The 27,546-nt window shown below is 36.9% G+C and overlaps 1 protein-coding gene across 2 annotated transcripts; it reads right to left on the bottom strand.

The window, feature by feature from the left end:
- Window positions 1-50: 50 nt before the first annotated feature.
- Window positions 51-27,546, bottom strand: LOC131144855 (uncharacterized). Of its 2 annotated transcripts, none has more exons than XM_058093763.1 (6): window positions 27,414-27,546; window positions 27,117-27,283; window positions 25,763-26,662; window positions 25,106-25,309; window positions 20,621-20,816; window positions 51-553 (listed from the first exon to the last, which is right to left on the bottom strand). In XM_058093763.1, the coding sequence occupies exons 2-6, from the start codon at window positions 27,234-27,236 to the stop codon at window positions 369-371; spliced, it is 1,605 nt and encodes a 534-aa protein (XP_057949746.1). In that variant the 5' UTR covers window positions 27,237-27,283; window positions 27,414-27,546; the 3' UTR covers window positions 51-368. The 2 variants fall into 2 exon arrangements, with proteins under 2 accessions (XP_057949746.1, XP_057949748.1); XM_058093765.1 differs by having other exon boundaries at window positions 25,106-25,306.

Here is a 27,546-nt window from a genome sequence, read left to right as displayed (position 1 = left end):
GTTCTGAGGGCATTTTTACCCCTAGCCATCCTCCCTTTCACAAGAATGTGTACAATGTTCAAACCACATATCTTATATACAATGAATGAAGCCTAAGAGTTGTTAGCCCGGTATTTGTCTGTAGTGTATACATTATCATTTAAATGCACAACTTTTATGAGTTCTTTTCTTTTTTTTCTTCTTTTTTTCTTTATATATATTTGGTTGCTGTACACCATGCAGCTACAGACTGCCTTCATCTGAGAAGGAACAACAGCAAGAGTATGTACAAAAGAAATTATGCAAGCCAAATCTACGCCCAACGATATCCTTTCCCCATAATAATGTCGAAGGATTTCTAATATAGTGTCCATGCCAAGTCTAATTAATCACCGCTTAAGCTTCTGATATAACTCTTTCAGTGCATGATAGAGAACAGCAGCTGCAGGCGGCCGTGGCAGTGAGCCAAGAAGAATATCTGATGACCTGATTGACTGGCTACCATAAAATCGTGAATTTTCCTGCATCCGGGTGGTGACAATACTCCCCCCAAGAGAACATCCAACAAATGCACCTGCAAAAGGAAATGCATTTTAAAATATCTGAGAATGCATCTTTATAAGGCACATGAAACCTCAAATGCTGTATGGAAGGAAAATAAAGTGCATGGACATCAGCATGATTCTCCGCAGGAAAAGCTGGAAGGAAAGGAAATAGTTGATGTCTTGGATTAATCCCAATAGATTTCATTTATTTAGAACCAACTGCCGTGAAAGGTATTCTAAACTAGAATACTTTAGCATGTTCTGAAGCATCACATAATATTCGAATGAGTTGAGAATTTTGCAAATTATTTGACAAAAATTACATACAAACTTAATTTCAATTCATCAATTTGAGTTATAGTTACTTTGCATATAAAAAAATTCAAGAAAAAATAAATTTAAAATTTCATTACATAATATTGTAATGAAATTTAAACGCATTTTTCAACACCAAATTTTGGTTTAAACAGAATCTTGCTACAAATTTTTGAAAAGATGAACTACATTACACTCAAGAAAATATTTTTTTGCATGATCATCTTTGGACTAATAATATTGCCAAAGTTCTTAACTTTTGTCACTATATTTGATGACAAGCTCATGGGAGGGGAACTACGTGATACATAAGAACTCAAATCTCAAATCTCAAATCTCAAATCTCAGGAGAGGTAAATATTAGTTTTCAAATATTGGACAAGTTAGGGGGTTACATTATACGTATAACCTAAATTCAATTACTGCACTGTACATAAAACAAATTTATCTGATGATGGCATAGGAATGGTTGTCTCTAGTGCCCCCTGGCTTGCTTATTTAAACAAGTCCATAGAAGGCTTGTTTTCAACCAGAGTTCGAGAGACCAGAAAGAGCCATCTCAATTTAGTGCTGGTGTTGAGCCCAATTTCTTTCAATGATTGCTAACCTGAGGCAGAACCAACAAAACTGTATCCCAGGATTTCCTCCTCTTGGGACAGTGCTGATATGCTTATGTTCCAATTACCACCCATAGAGTCGTCTTTAAGTCCCTATGGTAGGTCTGGTGAATGATATCATTCCGAAACAGATGTGCCTAAGGCAGTACCACCTTCCCACTAGCTTGTCAAAGTTGGAGCTGTGGACATTTTCTCTGTCCCAAAGGCAAAGCAGGAGGAAGCAACCCGATAATCCAACCAGGTACATGGGCACTTCCACAAGTTCGAGCACACGTGGCGCTGCCTCCTACAAATTGGGAATAATACCACTACCTTATCTTCTTCTTTTTCTTTTTCTTTTTTTTTTTCAAAAAAATCCAGCCAGCTTTTACCTACTTGGTTTAGCTGGCTGGGATGTGTACAACAATTACTATAACTTGGTGGAGAGATATCCGCTACTTGTGGGTGTAGTGACCTCCGAAATGAAAGGAAGATTTTCCATAAGCCCATTGGATGGCCAAGCTAGACAGGATGACAGAAATAGCAGAACACTATTCAAGCCTCTTCCCTAGTTGCTCCCTCATTTCTAAGAAAGTGCCATAGGACTACAAACTTTGAAGATCAATATCACGTGTATATTATAAGTAACTCAAATATAACTGGTGTAAGATTGCTTGTAGTTGGGATGCCATCTGACAAGATGATGTAGGACTATATAGGAAAGCAACATCCTAAGTAGTGTGGATGTCAGCCGACAAATGAACAGCAGTTTGGATGTAAGTTGACAAATGATCAGAAACAAGATAGCATGCATGTTAAAAAATCTCTTTTCCATTGACTTGTAACAATTTTCTATCCCATAGTAATTCCATATACATGCAAACCTCAGTTGTAGTTATACCTTGTTCATTATACAACCACTTCAGAAATAATTATTAGTTATTGTAAGCTAGATAAGAGAACAAAAGGCAGCAAATGATACATCAGAAAGTAGGCCAACTCTAGAAGTATTGGCAAGAAAAACCTAGATAAAACTGCTTCATTCATGGATTAACTTTTATCTAAAGTGGGTTATAAGTTAACATATAACAAAAGACAGCAAGGATGCTGAAACATCTAAAATTTGCTAGTTAGAGCAGAACATCGGAAGAAAACGACAGCCCAGAACTAATTTACATTCAGAATGAATTTGCCAAGCATGGTTTACTTATAGGAGAACAGAACAAAAGGAGCAACTGCTACAACAGAAAATTGACCAATTCTAGCAGTATTAGAAAAGAAAAACCCATGTAACACAGCTTCATTCCTGATTAACTTGTATTTAGACTTTAGAGTGGGTTATAAGCCAACAAAAGATAATAGAAGACAGAAAGTATGCTGGAACATCTAAAATTTTCCAGTCAGAGCATAACATCAAAAGTCACAGCCAAGAACTAATTCACGTTTCATGGATCTGCCAACATGGATTTACTTGTTAATAAAGACTGAAGAAATCCGCATAAAATGAAGGTAGCAACCTATGCCAAAATTCTATAAAGATGGCAATTCTGACACAACCAAAATAGAAAAAATCAGGCAGTATTTCTATTTGAGAATCAGATTTTCAGTCTATCAACGTTCAAGAACAATGCTTGTTTCGAGCAGCCTCTGCACATAAAATGATCTAGGGTCACCCTCCAATTTGTCATACTCTTAATTGCAGACACACCCAGACAGCATAGAAGCAAGCTTATTATTGCATTCAAACTCAATGAATGGTTGGGTGGTGTCCTGCCTATGTAGGGGACCCACCACTACTTCAAACAAAAATTAAACCAAAAAAAGGAAGAAAAATTATAAGAAAAAAGACAGAATTAGTAATCTTGCCATGCATTAATTATAGCTAGTTGGTTGTTTTTTCGTAACCCATGAGCCAACTTGCATGAAGAGAACTTGAGAATGGCTGTGGGAAGCAAGTAGAAAAATATTGAGTTCTTCCTCATTTCTACCATTTGAAGAAAAAATCATAACATCATTTTTTACTCCCATAATCCCATTCATCATGAAATTTTAGTATGATGCATTCATGGTGTTGAGAGATTCAGATCGGTGTTAATCATCTTGATCCTCTTGCTTATTTAGACACATTTTGGTGAGACACACAAGGTTCTTTGTTGACTATTGTTGAAATCCACCTTAGGGCAATGATATATATTGTTGCTATAAAAAGAGTTTGTGTATTATTGATGATTATTCGTTGTTGATTGGAGATTCGCAACGACTCATACTTGTAATCTAATTATTCTTTGGCCGGTGGTTTCTTTTTTTTTTTTTTTTTTTTTTCCCGCACTCTGATCTCTACTTGATTCAGGTGAGAAAGAATAAACAATCTTTGTAGGTTAGGCACTTGGACTTAATCTTGTCTGATCAAGTTCATTTTTGTAACTTCTTTGGTTTGTGTATGTACACTTAACAAGAGGGAACAGAAAGAATGGCTTTGTGAGACACTGAGACTTTCCCCTTCGTGATATCCCCCCCTCCCCCTCCCTCCCCTACACTTGTAGTTGCTTCAGCTTGTTACTATAGCAGCTATTGGCCATGAAGGGCGTGCATTGCAGTAGATCAATCCATACAGAAGGGAAAATATTTTTATCTAAAGACTGGATAAAGTGGAAATCAATGAGTTCTTATTCATGCTTAACTGTAACCCAAATCTTAATTGAGAGGTTACCTTAGTTGGATGAAGTGGATCTTGGAGAGTATGTCACTGGTGTTTGGAAAGTTGGAACATATATACTGGAGCATGCAAATTGGTAGTGCCACATATTGGCTGGCAATTTGATCAAAAAAGACGAGAAAGTTTTCGGACTTAGGGTTGGGACAGAAAGGTAAGAACTTTTTGGATTTTGTTCCTCGTAGGTCTAAAAGAGAAGGGTGGCAAGGATTTGTGCAGGAAATTCCTGCAGGTAAAGGACTCTGATAATGGTGAGAGACTACAAATAATAGTCACTCATGGAGCAAAGTTGTGACAGCAGGAAGCGACAAGGCTTGTGATCTGAGTGTGGGGTGCAATGCAGCTCATGATGCCTGATCGAGCATCATTGGCTGCTAATCCTCCGCCTTTTTGGTTGCTGTTGTTGTTGTTTTTTTGTGCATTAGGGGGGTAGGGGGGGTGGACGGGTGTGGTCCAGATGCTAATAGGATTTCCTTGGAAGATAACAGGTGGAGAACGAGTGGTACAGGCTGGGTTGTGCAAAGAATTGGGCTGGCAAGCCCAAGGGGAATTGTGTGGGCTTGGACTGAGTTCAGCAGGGTATTCCCAATATCACTGCATATGTGCCAGCTCTTGGGTATTCATCTGTTAGACCCAGCAAAGATAAATGAGCAGGAAAGGATTCAGTTAGCCCATCACATGCAGACCCAAAGCACATGTGGCCCATTGTTTCCATTAGTATTCAGGCCATGCTCTTAAATTTCCATGAAACTGTTAAAATTTCTGCCTTCCATTGCCCTTGAAATCAAAATGCCAGTCAATTTTTCACCTTACAAAAGTTCCCTCGAACTTTCTATGAATCATCCAACATTTATCAAAATCTCTAAAAATTGGCAAAAATTATCGAAATTTTTACTACTAAATGAAATTTCCATGAACTTCATATTTGAGATTTAAATTCAAAGAGGAATTTCTCTTACTTTATTTTACTTTTATATAAACCAAAAATTTGCTCAATTAAACTTACATATGGCAACAACATTTTATTAGACCATTTATGTCTGAATTATCTGTATTTTTATAATTAATAAATAAATAATATATATTAACTGAATATGCTTAATATGATTATTATATAAGAGCTAGTACACCTTTACACAAATACCTGTCATTGATGTATTTAATTTATGATACTTTATAGTCCTAGAACTTGCATTATCATGCCTATCAACCTATTCCAAAGATTGACAAAAAAATTCCACGTTTTGCTACTAATTTCCATCAATTTGAAATTCAAATTGACATAGAAATCAAAATTTTAATTGAAATTTCCGTGCTTTTAATCAAAAGTTTAATTGAAATCAAAATTAGGACCTAGATTCAGGCGCATAATCTGCCTAAGTCAATGAGTCAAAGTGCTGGGCCAACATTTCGCTCTTATAAGCTAAAGAAGAGTTTAGCTCTTCAAAAAATAGTGTGCAATCATTGAAGGCCAGGCTCCTCAAGGCTCGTAAATGAATGGAAGTTCTGGCTACTCATAGATGAATGGAAGTTCCAGCCACCCTAATAGTGTCACTCCGCAATTGGTGGAGGAGTGCAGCAACATCCTCCATCGCAAGAGAAAGGCAATAGGTCCATGGGGCTTGCAAGTCTGGTTCCAGTAAAAGGCAGAAAGAACTGTTTTGTAAGGACGATGTTTGAAATCAGAACGAATGATTTCTATATTTCTTGAATTAATTCTGTCAATCACAACTCTATAAATAATACAAACCGTACATCAACAATGAAAGAATTGCCTAAAATAGGAGCATGAAATATGCCCAAGTATTAGGCTAGAAATCCCTATACAATCTCCAGTATCATTGACCAATTCTCAGGATTTCTAATAATCCTCAAGATTTCTACACTCCCCCTCAAGTTGGATCATAAATGTTGATCATGTCCAAGTTGTATGTGAAATCATCAAAACTTTGTCGAGGTAGTCCTTTGGTGAAGATGTCGGTTGTTTGTTCTTTGGCAGGAACATAAGTCATGCAAATGGTTCCTTCTTCAACCTTTTCCTTGATAGTGTCTGTCCACTTCTACATGTTTGGTCCTGTCGTGCTGGACTAGATTGAGAGAGATGTTAATGGCTGCTTTGTTATCACAGTAGAGTTTGATAGGGAACTTTAGCGTGACATGCAACTCCTCCAAGAGTTTCTGTAACCACAATCTTTCACATATCCCTTGCGCCACTACTCTAAACTCTGCTTCAGCACTACTTCTGGCCACAACATTCTTTTTTTTGCTTCTCCAAGTCACCAAGTTTCCCCATACAAAGGTGCAGTACCCGGAAGTGGACCTTCTATCTTTTGCTAATCTTGCCCAATCAGCATCTTTGAAGACTTCTATTTCTTTGCTTTCACATTTTTTGAAAAATAGTCATTTGCCCAAAGATCCCTTGAGATATCTAAGAAACATGTACACTGCTTCTAGATGACTTTCCCTTGGTGAATGCATGTGTTGACTCACCACACTTACTGCAAATGCAATGTCGGGTCTAGTATGTGAAAAGTAAATTAGTTTGCCAACTAATCCTTGATACCTTTCTCGTTCAACAGGTTTTCCAATGTCTTCTCTTCTTTATCCTGCTTCAATGGGGGTATCGCTTGGTTTGCACCCAAGCATGCCGGTTTCAGTAAGGAGGTCTAGAACATACTTCCTTTGAGAAACACTGATTCCCTTCATTGATCTAGCAACTTCCATCCCCAAAAAATACCAGATTTGTCCCAAATCTTCTACCTCAAACTCAATGGCCAAGACTTTCTTCAACCTATCCATCTCTGCTATGTTGTCTCTAGTTAAGATGATGTCATCGACATATACAATTAGAATTGTATTCTTCCCATCTTTAGACTGTCGGAAGAACATAGTATGGTCTGATTGTCCTTGCCGATATCCTTGGCTCCTAATCACCTTTGTAAATCTATCGAACCAGGCTCTTGGAGACTGTTTGAATCCATACAAGGACTTTTTGAGTTTGCATACTTTGTTTTTTTCACCCTATTTACAAAAGCCTGGTGGTATCGTCATGAAGACTTCTTCTTCTAGTTCGCCATTTAGAAAAGCGTTCTTGATGTCAAGTTACTGGAGTGGCCAATCCAGGTTGGCTGCCAAGGCTAGGAGAACTCGGACGATATTCAATTTTGCCACGGGTGCAAAAGTCTCTGTGTAGTCAATGCCATAGGTTTGAGTAAACCCTGTTGCAACAAGGCAGGCTTTGTACCGTTCCACTGTCCCATCAGCTTTGTATTTCATAGTAAACACCCATTTGCAGCCCAGTGGTTTATTCCCTCTCAATAGATTCATCACATCCCACGTTCCATTTTTTCCAAGGCCCGCATTTCCTCCATAACTGCCTCTCTCCTTCAAGGATCTCAAGGGCTTCCTAAATATTCTTTGGAATTTTTATCCTGTCATGATTAGAGGTAAAAGAACGACACCCTGTAGACAAAGTATCGTAAGACGTGAATTTGGAAATGGGATGGAGAGTACATGACCGAGTTTGTTTTCTGCGAGCAATGGGTAAGTTGAGATCAGCCTGTGCCCTGTGCAGGTTTATCAAAGGAGGACTCAAGATTACTTGAAGACATTACCTAATCAGGAGTGGGTAAAGACTCTTGGTTGCTTGGATCTATCACCGGTTCCGATTCTTTTGGTGCCTCGGGTATGAGATTCTCGGTGTCCTTTAATTTTAGCTCTCTTGAGTAGACAAGTATCTCCTTGTTATATTGTTTTCCTGCATCTCCCCCTGAATTCAAGTTTTCTTTTGTATTTGGCAGATTAGAAGCACTTTTCAAGACAAGCTCAGTGTTTGGGACATGCTCATAAAGGTATTGAGTCCAAAACTTAAGCTTCTTTACTACTCAAAGTCTCCCCTGAAGCGAGGGCTTTTGGAAGTAAGGAGTAGTTTCAAAGAAGGTAACATCAAGACTAACAAATACCTTTTTTGTTGCAAGATCATAACATTTGTACCCTTTTTGGGTAGGAGAATAGCCAAGAAAGACACACTTGAGGGCACGTGGATCCAGTTTATGTCGATGATGTATATGGACAAAAGCAGTTCAACCAAACACTTTAAGAGAGATTTGAGCTGAGACGAGAGTTTGGAAAAAATGCCTGGAATTTTTGAAGAGGTGAGACAAACAAGAGAACTCGACTAGGCATTCTATTAATGAAATATGTAGCTGTGAGAATGGCATCACCCCAAAACATTTTTGGCATATTGGTAGTAAACAGCAATGCACAAGCTACTTCAAGGATATGTCTGTTTTTTCATTCGGCAACCCCATTTTGTTGGGGGGTGACGACACAAGAACTTTGATGAATTATTCCACGTTCTTGGAGATAATTTCCCAGAATACGATTAAAATATTTTGTGCCATTATCTATATGCATAATTTGAATTTTCGTGTGAAATTGTGTTTGAATCTTGGAATGAAAATCGATAAACACAGAACGCACTTCAATTTTGTCTTTCAACAAGTATACCCAACAAATACGAGTGAGGTCATCAATAAAAGTAACAAACCGTTTTGTGTGGGTACGATTGAGAGTGCTAGACGGGCCCCTTAGATCACTGTGAATAATGGTAAACGGTGAGGTTGGTTTGTATTTGGACTTTGGGAAAGAAGTACCAGTGTTTTGCAATTTTGCAAATCTCACATAGAAAATCAAATGATGTTTTATTCGAACAAATGGAAGGAAATAACTGTCTCAAATACTGGAAATTTGGATGATCCATTCTAAAATGCCATAACGAAATATCACTATCCTTAGGAACAGATGCAGAATCACAGATAGCAATTTGACGTTGCTCACTCACATTAGCCTCCTCAAACTAGTAAAGTCCCTCACACTCCTTAGCACTACCAATCGTCTTCCCCGATGATAAGTCCTGAAAAACACAATGAGAGAGAAGAAATTTAGCAGAACAATTGGAATTCTTAGTTAACTGGCTAATGGATAGTAAGTTGCGGGATAAATTAGGAACATGAAGAACGGACTCCAATGTGGAGTCAGAGAGTCAGATATTCCCTTTGCCTGTGACAAACGATAGTGATCCATCTGCAATTTTAACTTCAAATATCCAACACAGGGTGAATATGATGAGAAAAGATGATAGGCATCGGTCATGTGGTCAGAGGCACCAGAATCAATAATCCAAGGAGTTTTGGATCTAGAGGTTATACTCAAGGCTTGCAAAAAATTACCTCTTTGGGCTAAAGAACCCGAAGAAATATTTGTGGAAGACTGACCCAAAGTCTGAAAGGTACATCTTGTAGAGTTGTTCCAACTGCTCAGAGTTTAATGTGTCACGTGAATTGGAACTATTACTGCTTTTCTCCCCTTGAGGTCTCCTGGCTTGATTATCAACCGTGGCTTGGTAACCCCGATTTTTATTGCCTTGTCGTGGCTTCCAGTCAGCTGGTTATCTCCCAACACGTCTCCTTAGTGTGGCCAGTTTTCGACAATGTTCACACTAGGGGCGTCCCTTATGTTGTCTTGAACTAAATCCTGAAGAATCCCTCGAGACACCAAAGCAGACATTTCTGGTCCAGTATGGTCAATAGAGACTATCTCCTTCAGCATCACCTTACGCCTACTTTCTTCTCTTCTCACTTCTGAGAAAACTTCGTGTGTTGATGGTAAGGGACGATGACCCAGAATTCTTCCACGGACATCATCAAGGGCCCGATTTAAACCAGCAAGAAACTCTAACACCCGTTCATTTTCAAGGTGTTTTTTATATCGTACACTATCTCCCGAGCATTCCCACTCTTCTTCAAAACTCAGATTGAGTTCCAGCCAAAGAGCAGTCATCTCTATATAGTAATATGTAACATCCCTTTTTCCCTGCTTCATCTGCCATAGTCGCATCCTAAGCTCGAAGATTTGGGAGGAGTTCTTGGCATTGGAGTAGGTCTCATAGACAGCATCCCAGACTTCCTTCGCCGACGGCAAAGGAGATAAGTCCTCCTGATCGATGGCTTCATCAAGTTCCCCAGCCACGCCGTGACCATGGAGTTCTCTGATTTCCATTTCTGAAGGGCAGCAGCTTCAGTTGGGGCAGGTCTCCGTGTCTCGCCGGTAAGAAATCCCAACTTTCCCTTGCCATCGATCACAAGTTTGATCGATTGTGCCCATTCTCGGAAATTCTTGCCATTCATCTTCTCCACCGTAAGCTGGAAGTACGAGTTGTCGAGTCATGTTGAGCCCATGGTGGAGATAGCTTAGCTCTCACCCTCATGAGATTCAGAGGTCATCGAACCTCTGCTTTGGTCGACGGTTTCCGCCATTGATAGCTAGGTTTAATCTCCCAGCTCTAATACCATGAAATCAGAATGAATGATTTTTGTATTTCTTGAATTAATTATGTACAATCACACCTCTCTATAAATAATACAAACCGTATATTAACAAGGAAAGAATTGCCTAAAATAGGAGCATGAAATCTGCCCAAGTATTAGGCTAGAAATCCCTATACAATCTCCAGTATCATTGACCCATTATTCTCAGGATTTCTAATAATCCTCGGGATTTCTACAATGTTCACTGTAAGTTTGGTGCTATGGAGGGAAATGTAGGAATAAGGGAAACAGCTGTGATAAGGCTAGGGGCATTTATTCTGATCAGACAGCAGTGCAGGCAGTTGGTGATGTTCAAAAGGGGGATTTGGAAAACAAAAAAAGAAAGGTTAGCGACAGAAGGGAGAAAATCACTGCAGATATATAAGAGATGATAAGAGTGATGTCTAGAGTGAATTTGCCTGGGATGATGGATTGTGATTGGATAAGCTTCAGGAACAACATGTGTATGTGCCTAAATCTTCTGATTTACTTGGAGATTCATCACATCAGCCACCATCTCTAACAAAGGTTTGGAGGGAATTCCTATTTTTGAGGAAGATGGACTGGGTAAAGAGCAGCAGTGTACAGATGGGATTTTGCCTATTCCGATGGAGTAGATATTAATGAGATGGAATTAGAAGCCCAACAATTACAGGATAAGATGGGGTTAATGCTGCCTGGTCCTGGAGGAAACAATCTAGACAGTAGTACAAGAAAGGTAAAAAGAAAGGCCAGTAAAATTAGAAAACTTGCGATGTTCAGTGAATTGCGATGGCAGGGCTTTAAAGATAGGCTTTCTTAACTAATTTCTGTTAACTCTTTTTTCATCTTTCTTCACTTTTTTTCTTTCTTTTGGCTATTTTTCCCACTTTTTGAGGATTACTTGTCCACTCTAAGGTTGTTATCTCTTTAATCTTCTTCCTTAATAAATTTTCTTTTACTATCAAAAAAGTGTACTCAGTTTTGGGCTTAACAGAGCTTGTAAAGCCTTGATCAAATAATAAGAGAAAATCTTGCTGCTTTTTTTCAATATTTTACTGGATTTTTTCATTATTTTTTTTATTTTCATTTTTACATTTTGCTTCTTAACTTCCATATGTTACTTTTCTATTATGTACTACTTATAATCTATAATTGCACCATAAAATTAATTCACTTGGTCCAAGTACCAACTAGCTTAGCACTTACAAATTACAATTATATTTCCAAGATGATCTTCATTTTATTTAACTTTTCTTCTTGATTCTATATGATTATGATTTATGAAGTATAATTTATACTAGCTGATTCTACTCATAATTTATTTCTCTTCTTGATTTTACATAAGATGGTTAAAATATTTTTCTAAAATCAATAAAACACAAAAATTAATCTTGTAAAGTTAATATTTTTCTGTTTTATATTTAATAAATTTCTACTTCAGGTTATGGAGTATGATTATTGAGTAAATGACTACATGTATTGTTCATTTGGTGCATTCAATCAATGTAAAACTGTATAACTACATGGGGCTGGCTTACCACTTAGCTGAACTTTTCTTGTTCTGTTTTATCCTCCCTCTCATTTGCAACTTTGAAAACTAAAGGATGCCTCATAGTCATGAGATGTTTCTTTCCCTGGAAAAGGTAAGTACCAAGATGTCCTAACGTTTCTTCTAAAGTTAAAACAAATATGATGCAGCATCGGAAACAAATGAGGGCGAGAAAGAGAGAGAAGCAACAAATACAAGAAAGGTTGGAAGAAAGAGGAATTCAAGGAGTTAAATGCTTGGATTACAGGATTTGAAGGAATATAGATGGGGGGTGGTAAGGACCCACAAGGAAGCATATCACTAATTTCCTTACAGTAATCGAGGCACCATATTTCATAATCTATTGATGCATCAAACCTTTCATCCAAGGATGCAGAGCATTACCTTTTGTCTAATGAATGCAGTTGTTGAGCAAATTGGTGGGAGTATAGTTGGCCAAATTGTGACAAAAAATGAGGCAGCAATGAAGGCAGGGAGCATGCTTCTACTGCAGAAGAGAAAGCATATTTTCTTAGAGATCATGTACTCCACACTGCAGTGACCTCATTCTATTGGGGAAATCAATGGTGTACATGGGGTTTTCTGATGCAAAAAAACATCGCATATTGTATCTATAGTCACCTTAGGTTGTTGAATTACACAAAGAAGCTAAATAATGATCAAGAATTGCTACTCATAGGCATTACAAGATTTGCCACCATTTTGATTTTTTGATAATAAAAAAAGATACATTAAGAAAGAGAAGATTTGCCACCATTTTCATTGCATTGGAAAGCATTGTAGGCAAAAGAAAAGCTCGAGGGAAATGTTCCAATCTTTGGAAAAATTCTAGGTAGCAAAAGAAAATGAGGGCCTTGTTTATGGCGCAAGCAAGATTATATTGAGATATTAGGTGAAGGGAAAAAATGTTATGAACATGCATGAACGCCACATCAAAGTTTTGAACCTAGATTATGGGAATGAGAAACCAATTATAGCTTGTATTTATGAGGCAATGGATAAAGCCAAGTTGGCAATTCAAAAAGACAATCATTATTATAAGGATTAATAAAGAATCAATGACAAAATTTCCAGCTACCAAATGATTTGCATGGAGCTGATAATTTTTTTTTAAAATACGAGAAAAGAATTACATTAGCAAAAAACCAGATAGTACAATGAGGGGAGAATAAGATGTCCTCCCAAGAAAAAAAATAAACCACCACCATAAAAATTATATAAGTGCTGCCTGCCAATTCCTAGCTAGATTGGGCAACAGAAACCCCTAAAGAACCCGAATTCACAAGCCCATAGAGATGCTAAAAAGAAAACTCTATCCCAAAACAAACTGGTTATATGATCATTGAAGGTCCCCACATTCCTTTCAATTCATAAGGTTCACAAAATAGCAAACACTGCACTATGGCACAGCACTTCTTCCTTCCTACTCTTTCCAAAACCCCAATATCTTAAGAGCAAAAAGTCGCCAACAGCTCAAGGTAGCACCCATGCTTTCCTGAAACAAGAAAAGAGGGCACTCTGGAGATGGGGAGCAACCCTGCAAATGTAGGAAGGGTGAGCACTTGCTTCATTGGACTCACGGTGCATCACACCCGTGTCAAGATTGAGAGTCTTGTAACGCCTTCCATTCTGTAGCAAATCATGCATGTTTACATTCTAAGTCGCAGTCCAGATAAAGGTATCTTGAATGGAGCTCTAGCCTTCCAAACGATGTGGCTCCAAGGAAAACAAAAACAAAAAACAAAAAACAACAACGGTGCAGGAGATTCAAGAAGGCGTAGAAAGAAAGATTTGGTGGAGAAAAGATCAAACAAATCACCCTCCCACACTCTCTCATCTCCCCTCCTCAACAGAACAAAATGATTCAAGGTATTTAGTATAGTGGTTAGCTCAACAACCTCTCTTTCATTGAGATTCCTTTAAAAAGAGGAAATCCAAAAAAGGAAAGCCCCCTCATGAGGAAAAAAAAAAAGAGGCACTGATAGGTGCATTGTGAAGGTAAGAAAGTTTAAACAATCAACCAACGAACAAACCATCTCCCATCCAAGGATCCTCCTAGAAATGAACCTCGCCACTACCCACTTTGAAACGGATAAGAAGAAAGAAAAGACTAGCAACCAGAGACATAAACTTCTAGGGGCTAATAAAAGAATCAAAACCACTTGTTCTAGAGTTCCACCCATTCCGATGCACCCCATACTTTTAATCACCATGTGCCATCAAGAATTTACCTCTAAGAGGAACACCTCCACAGCCATTTTCCAGTTAAAAAGATGTTCTTAAAAATCAAACGAAAGAGCAAATGGAAGGGACAAGAGTGAGAGCCCATCTGAGTTACAAAGAGGCGCTGACATTGGGGACTCCCAAGCCCAATCAGAATACCTCCCCCAAGGATTAGGCAACTTGGGCACATGTTAACAAAGACAAGCAAGATAGCAATCAAGAAAAGAATAGACAAGTCCTGGAGAACCTAGGTGAAGTGATGGAATATGGATGAAGTGGATCGCTGAAGGGGGCTGCAACACAAGCTTCTTTCATAGAGTGACTAATGGGAGGAGGAAGAACCTTAAAAAGGATCTGGAATTAGATTCCAAGGCTAGGGTTAGGAACCTTATGCAGATTGGGGTGGAGCTTACCATCTTCTACATACACCTATACACCGAGTAATGCCCAAGTAGACTGAGAATAGAGGGCATGGGTTACAAACATATAATTTACAAGTTTACATTATAATTTTATCGTAGCTGAACTTGTGCTGAATTATGCTGCTAATTCATATCAGACTATTACCTAACTTCCCAGTTTCAAAATTGTGATGAACTTTCACAGCATCAAGAGGCTATGCATGGAGTTAAATTGGTGATCACAAAATTGGAGCGAGTATGGACAAGTAAATTAAGGCAATTGATCAAGCAAGAAATAAAAAGATATATTGGTTGATTGATTAACTTTTTTTCTTTTTTTCTTTTTCTTTTTTTTTTTATGATCAATATGTGTGTAGCATGTGCAGTCTTGAACTGAATTTTTAAGAACAATTTTTTTTAGTTGTTAATGTTTCAAGAGAAGGAAAATTCATTCAGAACACCATTAGCACTAAGCATTGTCAGAAGAAAATCAACAATCGCTGCCTATCACATCACATCCACAATAGCTGCAAGCACTGCACTGTGACTATTTAAGGTCATGCAGACTGACACCGCTTTTTAAACCATGATTTTTTTGTATGGATTGTGAAGGCCTGATTTCTTGGTGAGACTTTATATTTGATTTGCAGGAGTGGTAGATTATTTTATTGAGCTTGGTCACTTGGTGTCAACCATCCTCAAGTTTGTGCCTCTTATGTAGATTAAATGAAAGTTATTGCACCATGTTCAAGGTCATGAATTATAACTACTTCATTTGGAACGGAAAATATTCTAAATTACAAACAATCATTCCAACCAATCAAAGATTCAAAGTGAAGGAAATCAACCCACAAATAAGACCACATATTATTCATCTCAAAATGAAATCTCTTACAGTCACATACTTGTAGACCTTATATGCTAGGGGAATGAGCAAATAAATTAGGTAACCTACATACTATTAGGATACTTCTTTCCTAATAAATAAAATCCTAGATTTTATGGGATTATAAGTCACATCGCACCAGTTAAATAGAAAAGCAGTTGGACAAATTCAACAATAGGTCAATCAAAATATATTCAGCTATGTTACACAGGAAGCTGATGCTTACAAGCATTGAGAAAATTTGGAGTCTCTTCATAAATGCAAGCCACACAAAAAGGTTTTTTTATTAGAAAGCTCGTGAACTTGAAAACAAAGATGGGTGTAGTGACTAGTGAAAGAGAGTATTTAAATAATTTTTGACAAATGTTGAATGAATTACCTACCATAAAGAATATGTTTGATGAAAACATGTCAGCCAGCTGGATAATTAGGAAACTTTGGTAATCTCACATACCAACTCAAATCCAAAAGTGACATTTGAGCAAGTCAGCATGGTTAAAGATAACATGTCTAAGTCTTCTAATTTTTTTATTGATGGATTTGCTACGTTATTTAAGAAAAAAAAAAAAGGAAAGAGAACATGTTTATACGAAGATTATGACGAAAGAGAATGGGCACTCTTCTTGCTCAAGATGAGCTTGTTAGAAAAAGGCAAGTGGCAAAACTAGAAAGCCTTATAATGGTAAAAACCAAGATACATTAATGGGAAGATCTAAGTCCAGGAAAGTAATCAAATTTAATCATTGTTGATAGCAACTCAGACACATATCAACAGTGTATAAAATTGTATAGATAACAATCTAATAAGAGATATGATAAAAAGAGAGAAGAAAAAGACATGGATGCAACTTCATCTGATGGTGATGTTATTTGTAATGATGATTGTGTAGATCTCACAAGCCAGACCACCACATAAGTTGTTGATTCTGCTACCTTATTCCATGTTGCTTCTTTATGAATTCTTCACATCCTACTGGTGATTTCCACTTAAGAAATGGTACCATAGCTTAAAGTGTTGCATTAGGAAAGGTTCATACCAAATGCAAAATGATCCTAAATAATGTGGGACATTTTTCTGAGTTTCAACTAAATTTGATTTTTACTGGTACAGCTGTATGCTAATTTCTTTGGCAGTGGACAATGGAAACTCACTAAAGGAAATACAGAAGTGGCTAAAGGGAAGAACGAAACCACTCTCTACATGACACAAGCCATGCTATGCAAAGGAGAGAGAATAGAATTGGAGATTCCTCCATTTAGTTATAGTATAAGCAGCTCACACACAAACACAGAAATGAACTTGACATCCTCGCCAAAAAGAAACTCCTTCCTATGGCCAGCATGCCTTTAAAGATTTGCACTCACTGTTTATCCGGTAAAGAACATAAGAATTCCATTTCAAAGATCCCTCCATCAAGAAGTTTTAGATTTGACTCACACCAATAGTTGCACTATGAATGATAAAGCTCTAAGTGGTGCTGCATACTTTGTTGCTTTTGTGAAAAAATGAGTGGGTTTTTTTCCTTAAAATCTAAAGAGCAAGTGCTGATTTAGTTTAATTTTTAAGGAAAAAAGGAATACAATTAAAATGTTAAAATGTGTTCAAGCATTATGAGAGTGAGTATAGGGTCCATTTGAAAATTATTACATAGATCGTGGTATCGAACTTGGGAAAAAAAATGGTTTAAGAAACAACAACATAATGAAGTCATAGAGAATAAACCGTACTATTGTTGAAAGAATGAGGTGTATGCTCTCTTCACAAAGCTGCCACAATCTTTTTGGGTGAAGCAATGAAAACTGCAGTAGTAGATTTAATCATTTTTCCTCCTTCAATATTATGTTGAAGGTGATGTGGGGGAAATACGTGTTATATGACCACTAATGGTATTGTCATTTGTTCACATTCCAAGAGATAAAGATCTAAGCTTGACTTAAGGAATTTATCTTCATGGGTTATGCAGATAAAGATTTTGGTTACAAATTGTGGGATCTTAGGATGTTTTCTTTGAGAATCAAACAAAAAAAGACTCTGTAAAGTTGAGAAATCAAGGGTTGTGCATGGAAACTTTATTTTCTGGGTTTTGATTCCGCCTCCAAGGGGATGGGATGAAGCTTGGAAGTTCCATTGGAGGGCTCACATTTGAATCCTATGAGGAATGGGAAGGAGTATGGGATAGGTTACCTCCCAATGTGTAGCTCAGGTCAATGCATAGCTCCAATCAACTCCAAAAATAAATAAATAAATAAAATAAAATCTTTGGATCTGATTCCTCCACCATGAGGCTTGGTGAAAATGGGAGAACCATACACAAAGATCATAGTAATGCACACTGAGATATTTCCATTGGTGATTTAAGACCAACCACATATCAAGCCAGCACCTCCTCAACCATATACAACTCATCTAAGATCATCTAGATTAGTCTTTACATGGTTATTTCCCTAATAAGAATAATGTGTCACTTACAGATGCAAGCTAGCCATCAAGAAGTCGTGTTTCATAAATAAAGAGTGGGTGAAAGACATGCAAGAAGAGATGAAACCCTCATATGAGAATCATACATTTGAGCTGGTAAAATTGCCCAAGGCAGCAAAGCACTTAAATGCAGATGGGTTTATAGGCTGACAACCAAATAAAAGAGTTCACATCCAAGGTACAAAGCACAGTTAGTTGTGAAGGAATTTGACCAAAAGAAAAGGAACCAACTTTGATGAATCTTCTCATGTATTGTTAAGATGTCTTCTATTTAGTTATTGGTTTGACAACAATGGAAACTGAATAACTTGATGTAAAAATTACATTTCTTCACAGTGACTTATAAGAGATCGGTAATTTATAAGTAGCAACTGGAAGGATTCAAAGTTCAAGGTAAAGAACAACCTGAATGCAAGTTGAATAAAAGCTTCTATAGGATCAAGCAAGCACGTCGACAATGACATTTTCATGGTGAATCAAGGGAATACTTAGACAACTTGTTATCAGTGCGTAATAATTCTCCAATGATGATTTTTTTTTAATAACAAAAGAAGTGATTTTATTGATAAGAGGAGAATCTATAAAAAGCAGAAAAAAGACTTCTCCAATCAAATTGTGGAATAATACAGAAAAAAAATTAATAAAAAATGGAAAAAAAAATATTCTGAGCAGAAAATTCCTCAATTCTCGCTGAACCTCCAAAAAACTAACTCCTTTAAAGCAACCAAAACGAACACACCATAAAGAGGCCAGGTAACGAACCTTCTCCATACCAGCTGCCAATTCAATTTTCTCCCTGAAAAAATCTGTGTATTATGCTCCAACCAAAATCCCCACATCACAGCAAAAAGACTACATTTCCAAAGTGCAACCCCCCACAAGAAATAGACAACATTTCTTCCACCACCACCAGGCAGACCCAAGATTCTCCCACCACACCAAATAATTTACTCCATATTCTTCAAGCAGAGTCAGTGTAAAAAAACAGAAAAAATAAAATAAAATAAAAAACGTCAGTTTTATTCTCCGATGGTAGTTTTATTTATCTATTTATTTATCTTTGGATTTATGTGGATAATGTGTTGATTAATGAATATTGACAAGAGAAACATGTTAAAAAAGATAGAACTCTTTTCGAGGTCCCACCACTACTTCAAACAAAAATAAATAAAGCAAAAAATAATTGTTTTATAACAAAAAAAGAAAACAAATAATAAAAGGAAAAAAAGTTAGTTTATTAGTGGGTTTTGTGGAATCTTGCGGTGCATTAAATATAGTTGTTTGGTTGTCTTCTCCAAGGGTGAAAGAACCCAAGACACGTATTACATGAAGTTTTTACTAGTTTTTATCTATAACAAATCATTACATGAAGAGAACTTAGGACTAGCCCCCCCAAACGCAAGAAGAAAAAGACAAAAAAGCTTAAGTTTTTCTTCTTCATTTCCACCTCTTTAAACCCAAGATGAAATGGTCATGTGATTCCCGTTCTTGATGAAATTTTAACCAGGTGTTTATGGCGGCAAGAATTGATTGTCTCTTGTGATTAATAGTTTCCACTTTATTATGGCTATTTTGAGCATAAATTGTAGAATTGGATTCTTTTCAAGCCTTTGGATTCTCATTAAATTTGCACAAAAGTGAAGTAGATTATTTTCTTTGGTTCGGCCTCTTGGTGTCCAACACGAATTAACCAGAAGTAGAAGAAGATCCTAGCTTCCAGTAAATTAAACAACATAAATCACCACAAAAGACAAAGGAAACTGTTAAAGCATGTACCTAAGCCCCAAATTGAATACAATATGCATATAATTTTGCATATCACTAAAGCATTGTTTTTGTTACTACAATCATTGGAATACACAATTGCTTCTGGGAAAAAAATTGACTATAGAAATAATGATTAGGCTCCACTTCCTTTGGGAACAACCATAGCACCCTTAGGTACCATTGAGTAGCATAATATGATTGGTGAAAGGGCAATACCACCTTGAGGAGCCAAACCCCATAATTTTGCAGCCCTATAAAATATTCCTACCAAATAGACAATATCAAATTCTAACTAGTAACCATAAGAAACATTACAAGAAAACATGGAAAACTAGGGTAGCATTTGGTTCATAGTTGGAATCAAAATCAGAATTGGAATTTGGAATTAGAATCCACTGGAATCGGAAATGGAATGTTAGATTCCTCTCTTGCACAAAATCGGAATCGAAATTGTATTATAGTGTTTGGTATATATAGACATAGGAATCGGAAATGAGTCTAGTTTATCAATTATGACATTATAATATAAAAAATTTATTCACTTAATTTAATATATAATAATAACATTATAATGAGGGAATCCCATTCCTACATGGGATGGGAATAGGAATGAGATTACAGCAAAACAAACACTAGGAATGCAAATCAACCATTCTGATTCCCGATTCCTAAAGTTGATTCCCAATTACCAAACAACACCTAGATGAAGATTCCACTACATATAGTGTCCGTTTGTGCCCTAGAAAAAAATACATAGTGATTTTCTTCAAAATATATTTATTTAATTCAGGTAGAAGTAGAAGTGTAGAACATATACCTTTACTGCAGCTGTATGTATAACAAGCCCCATAACCACCATCACCAGCTCGTACATCAGCTTCAACTGTCCGTCCAATTATGCCAACAGCTGCACTTAAACCAGCTCCAACTGCAAGATGCATGTTACCACTAAATGTACTAACAGCATCCTTTGTTCCCAACACAATGATGAAGTCTGTCAACTCCCCTCCAACCTGTAGTCAAACGAGAAAAAATTGTTACAAAGTAGCAAAACTACAACAACAACAACAAACCAAGTCTTTTGTCCTAGTAGGTGGGGTAGATTACATGGATCCTTTTCTGCCAATTTGCACGATCTTGAGCAGTTTCCTCCAGAAATTTAAGGACTATTGAATCCTTACTAACTCATTCGAAGGTATTTTAGGTCTACCCTCACCCTTGCTACAAAGGTAATTAGCTCACCTCCTCACCACTATTTGGCCAAAGTTACAGATGCTCAAACCATCTGAATCGTCCCTTCCTTATCTTATCTTCTACTAGTATTATGCCAAACTTACCGCAAATATATTCATTTCTTAATTTTACCTTTTAACATCATATCCCGAATGCACTGCAACATTCACATTTCTTAATTTTTCTTTTAATGTTATACCACTCATCCACCTTAGCATTCTCATTCGGAAACTTTTACTTTTTTGATTTATTGTTTCTTAGTTACTCAACATTCTAACCTATTTAGCATAGCTGATCATATAGACATTCTATAAAACTCTCCTTTTAATTTTAAAACCATTCTACGATCACACAACACTCCCAAAGCACTTCTCCATTTTATCCACCCTACTTTAACTCTGTGTGTAACATCTTTTTAGATTTCTCCTTCAGCTTGCATAATAAAATCAAGGCATCAAATTCTTGTAGTGATATTTTTAACCATCAAGTTTAATATTTTCTCCAATACTCCTATTAACATGACCGAAAGCACATTTTATATATAATGTCTTATTTCTACTTATCCTAAAACCTCTAGATTCTAAAGCTTCTCTCCATTCTAACTTATATTCAACTACACCCCTAGTTCCATAAATCAAGACAATATTCATCTACAAACAACATACACAATGGAACCTCATTTTAAATACTCCTATGAAGTTCATCCATCGCTAGTACAAAAAGAAATTGGCTCAAAGCAAATCCTTGATGTAAACTATTATTAGAAATTCCCTAAACTCTCCACCTATACACCTAACACCAGTAATTACTCTATCATACATATCCTTAATAACATTAGTACACCTACTACACACTCCTTTTAAAACCCACCATAAAACTTCCCTATGTACCGTATCAAGTTTCTCTAAGTCAGTAAAAATCATATGCAAATCCCACTTCCTTTCCCTAAACTTTTCCATTCATCTTCTTAAAAGATATATAGCTTTTGTAGACAGTCTCTAAGGAATAAAATGAAATTCATTTTTTCTGAGACCCTCCTTTCTAACCTTAATCTTTGTTGAATTATCCTTTCCCACAGTTTCATTGCATGACTCATAAGTTTAATTCCACGATAGTTATTACAATTTAAAATATCTCCTTTATTTTTGTATATTGGTATTAAAGTGTTTTTACTCCATTCATAAAGCATTTTCTTAGTTTTCATAATTGTGGTCAATAAATTAGTCAACTATATAATTCCATTATCACCTGAGCATAATCAAACTTCAATTGGGATGTCATTGGTCCACTTAACTTCATTAACTCTAATTTTACAAATAAATCTCAAAGTTTTAGCTTTCTTCCTCATTTGTCAATTCTAAGTTCAAGCTTTCAACTTGGTTTCATTAAATAGCTTATTAAAATAACTTTATGATTTTTCTTTTATATCTTCTTCTTTAACCAAGATGCTATCATCCACATTTTTATATTACCTAAGTCCTTGCTCTTTCTTTCTCTAGAACTACCAAGTTTAAAATGTCTCTTTTCCTTTCTTTAGTATCTAATCTAGTATATAAATTATTATATACTCTATTTTTAGTTTCACGTCTTTTTTGTGCCTTTTCCTATTTCTTTATACTTTTCAAAGTTTTCCATGTTTCTATATTTTTGTCATGTTCTATACCAAATTCTTTGTCTTTAGGCCTTCTGGACATCTTGATCACACCACCAACTTTTTTTACTAGCTAAGAATCTTCCTCTAGATTCACCTAAAATCTCTTTTGCAATCTTTTAATAGAACTAGCTATCCTACTCCAAAGAGTGTGTGCATCTACATTGTCCCATATTATCCCACCATCTTTGATCATTTTATCTTCATTACACTTTCTCCCTTTAGGTTCCACCACCTAGTTCTCTTGTATTGATTTTATGTTTTCTTTTCCATTTTTTAATACATACATATAGCATTAGAACTCTATGTAGTGTAGTAAACTTATGCCTAGGATAACTTTACAATCCTTACATGATAAACATCTACCCTCCTAGTTAAGGAAAAAACATTTGAACTTTTATTTTGTCCACTCTTGAAGGTTATTCAATGTTCTTTTCTCTTCTTAAAACATGTATTCATTGTAAGAAGATCATACAACATGGAGAAGTCTAAGATCATATCGCTGGACTTATTTTTATCTCCATATCCATGTATCCTCTCATAACTTTTATTGTCCTTTACAATGTATCCATTCAAATCAACTCATTGAATGTTTTCTCAATCCCTGATATATCCTATAACAATATCCATACCTTCCCACCATTGTCTTTTAAAGTTTTACGCAAAGCCTATTCAAGGAGTATAAGCACTAAGGACATTTACTATCTTTTGACCTCAGACCATGTTGATTTTTTTGTGATTTTATTCCCTAGCACTTTGCCTACGATAATTCCTACCCCATTCTTATGTTTTTCTTTTCCAATGTACCAAAGCTTAACTCCTAAACTTTCTATTTCTCCAGCTTTCTCCCCTACCCACTTAGTTTCTTTAAGGAAAAATACATTAATTTTTCTCCTAATAATTGCGTCAACTATCCCCATGCTTTTACCTATAAGTCACCTATATTCCATGTCACTAATGAAAACCCAATGTCTTGAACTAACTTCTACACCCATGCATCTAGAATGATGTGGGAATCCTAGCATACTTAACACCATAGCCGAGCGCGACACGGTGCATCACTTCGAGACAACAACCTAACCCACCTTCATCCATTTTTCACTACACCCAAGTTGTAAAAGTGCAACATGTCGCCTGTCGGGGATGCCTTGACACATAATCGATAAGGATTCATATCATAGAGATCTTACAAGTTTTACGATGGCTGTCAACTATCTAACGCAATGCTACGCCTTTACCCAGGCTTCATACCAACTATGTGTGAAGAAGATTTAGGACATTAGGCCCAAAAAATAAAGAATCCCAAAAGAATATTCACAATAACCTTCAGCATGTACACATTATATTTAAAACATATAGACCATTGCCAATGTGAAATTACAATATCATGAACAAGCATCTCGAAAATAGAAAATTAGTTCTAGGTTACGCTTTTAGACACATTGAAATAGTTCCACGTTGCCCTTTCAGACGCATTGAAATACTTTGCATCTCCTTTTTTTTCCGTAAACAGGATTTACACAAACACCATCATCCAAACACCTTAAATTTCCACACTCATCCACTTTCATGAAGGCTTCGAAGAAAGTTGAATCAGTAAAACAAATCCCCCCTGCTTTTTGCCTCAAAAAAATAAATAAATCTATAAAATTAAAAACTAATTAAAACACACACACACACACAAACACTAGGGGTAAATTACATTAGATGCAATTAAATTTTTACATCACTCATGTTATGGGGACAAATATTCTATTTTTTCTATTGGAGGGATTAAACATGGAAATATTTTCAATCGTGATTCATGAGGATAACCACCACACAAGTAACAACCTAATGGAAATCTAATGTATATGACACATCAACAAGAAGTTACTAGAATAAGAGTCTAAGCTTTTTAAACACATTTCCATTTCAAGGACTAAACCTTTACTAGATTTTTGTTTCTTTACTAGATTTTTGTTTCGGGGATTGAACTTTTGCCAGTGATTTATAGCAACCACCTGATATGAGGGTGGAACAAAGGTTCCAACTATGAGAATAGGAGCAAAATAAAATTTAAAAACCCCACTGGTGTATTTGCTTTTCGCTCATGTGTCATTCATAACATATTTCCATTAGGTCTCTAGTTACATGTTCGACAATAGTTCCTAGGATTGCAAAAATAGGGAAAATAAGCATATCAAACCCCACATCAGTAATGGGGTGAAAGTTTTGGCCAGCTCTGGTTTAATTTACCCCCTCCCCCCCCCAACACACACACACACACACACACACAAAGGAGAGAGAGATTGCTAGAATTTAGAGACTACATATCTTCAACTTTATAGGTTGGTCCCTATAAATATAATGGAATTCATAGACTTAAAAGGCAATGACATCAAGGAGGCATGGATGCTTAAAAGTCAACTACTTCACCTGAGCTCCCCAGCCCACACCAAAAGAAGAAATGGCAGAAGGAGGAGACCAAGTGCCATCTTCTCTGCGAGCAACCACAAGTCCCGTTCCAATGTTGTAGGTAACCATCATGCCAACTTTCACCACGGTGAGTATTGCAAGGCCTTTCGCTTGTCGTAGAACAAGATCTGGAATTAACTTCTCCGGTTTTAAAGAGCCTATCTGCTAAATAATATTCCATCAAGCAACACAATGCATGAGAATTTGATGAAAATCAGCAACTTTCTTTCACAAGAAACATAAGTTTGTTATAATGTTTCAGAGAGCCTATCTCAGCAATACTATACCATTAAGTGACAAATTGCCTCAGAAATTGAGGAAACTTAGCAGCATGCTTTCACAAAAACCATATAACTATATTATAGTCACACAAGACTCATTTGATTTCACATAAACAAAAAAAAAAAAACCATGGACATAACTCTCGTGCACAGTATTTGTATAAGCAGCAGGAAAACCTAAAATTCAGATATACTATTGCTAAAATGATGGGCTCCCTAATTTAGGTTCCAATGGGAGAAAGAGTACATTCTATGTCAAAAGACGATTCCTTTGTTTTATATATGGAAAAGAGCTCGACATCAAGAAGATAAAGAAAGTGTCTGACAGCCTTCTTACCTTAATATAACTCCGGATTGTGTTTGTGGCCTTGTAAATCTCATGCTCCATGGACTGTCCCCATGGAAAGTTCACCCAGGATCTCAAAGTGCTGAGGTCTGTCAGATCATGGGTTGGCAACTGAGCAGCACAACTAACTTGGTCCATCAAGTATGGCTGAACAGACTCAATTCGAACACAGCATACATCACAAACCCGTTGTGGATCAGACACACGAAACTTTTCAGGCAACAAGCTTCTTCCTTTGGAGCACTCACTACAAAATATTCCACCACAAAACCGACAATGATGCCTGGAACACATGATTGGGTGAAAGCGCACATTGCACAGCATACAGGCAGAAGCAGCACTGTCAGCCAACCATTTAGGTGGGTCAGCTTCAAGAATTTCCTTTGCATTGCCATAGTTGGCCTCTGTGAGTGTTTGAGCCATCTCTTTCCAGGTTTGCTCAAGCAGATGGCCGGACAGCCATGAAATTTGATATCGATTAATATCACCCGATGCCAAAGCACTAACTTTTCCTCGGGCCACAAATAACATTTCAACTACAACATCCCACAGGGTAAGCTCCTTATCCTCCCAACTCATATCTCCTTCCGGAAAATAGCCCGCATTCAAGCACAAACCCCTCATCCACTCGTCATGTTCATCTTCCAACATGGGGGGAACTGAGACAGGTATCCAGACACCGGTTTCTTCAGCAACTGGGGTTTCATAATAGAAATATTTACCTCGCTTGGGATACCTGGCATTTGAGCCTGTCTCCATATTGTTGCCCACATTGGAGCCTTGAGGTGATTCAGCATTACCATCTCCAGGTCTAGTCATTTCTCGGTATACCGAGCCAACAATGGCCAGCGAATCACTGCTCTGGCTGTGTTTGTTCTGTATCCCACAGTCCTGTCGTAAGTACCCACAAAATGCAAAACAGATTGCAAACCAACAATATATTATTTCAGTAAATCATCGAAATTGAAACGCCCATTACATTCAATCAGTACTCCACACACACAAACAGATACGGAAGCACCCAACAAAATATCGCAAAAAGACCCTAAAGCGGAAAGCAAAAATTGATCCTCGCAGAAGAACTTTCAATCCATTCTGTCAACTATAAATAATCAAAAGCATCATCGTACCGAAAAGTGGGGGAAAAGAAAAGTGTAACCCAAATTACATGTTCCCAAAATTCAAGAAGCCGGGAATACGCCAAGGCCAATAAAATAGAATCAACATTTAGAATATCCCAGATCGATCATTTAAATCAATCAAAAATTCCAAATCACCAAAAGAGCAACAAAATTTTCACAAAAGGAGAAACAGGAATTTTTTCGCAAAGCCAAAAAAAAAATACCGTATGAGAATTGGAATTCCTGTCGATAGTTTCATGGCCAAACGGGGAAGTGGAAACCCTGGAGTCCAAAAGCTCGTCTTCTTCGGCTTGAGTCTCGGACAAGAGCTTATCGCCTTCCATCGGCGATGGCAACAGATTCTTTCCGCATGAAAAACGTCAAGATAGATCTTCAAAGTATGAAAAATTATTAGCAAAAGGGAATTCCCAAAACAGCTTAACCAATCAATCGATTGACCAGAAAGCTAAGGCCGCCTGAGAGAGAGACGTAAGACTGGAGAAGTCACAAATTCAATCTACCTTAACGGAAAACAGAAGCAATTACTGATACAGGAGTTGCCAATTGCAATAGCGTCCCCTTGAGTTCAGCCTTCTCGAGCGGCAAAACGTCGTCGTTCGGTTTCCCATGTCAAAAAGGAATGGTTCGCAATTT

This window comes from Malania oleifera, chromosome 12, assembly GCF_029873635.1.
Source record: "Malania oleifera isolate guangnan ecotype guangnan chromosome 12, ASM2987363v1, whole genome shotgun sequence".
In the NCBI taxonomy this organism is placed as follows: Eukaryota; Viridiplantae; Streptophyta; class Magnoliopsida; order Santalales; family Ximeniaceae; genus Malania; species Malania oleifera.
This window is presented reverse-complemented; position numbering and strand designations above follow the sequence as displayed.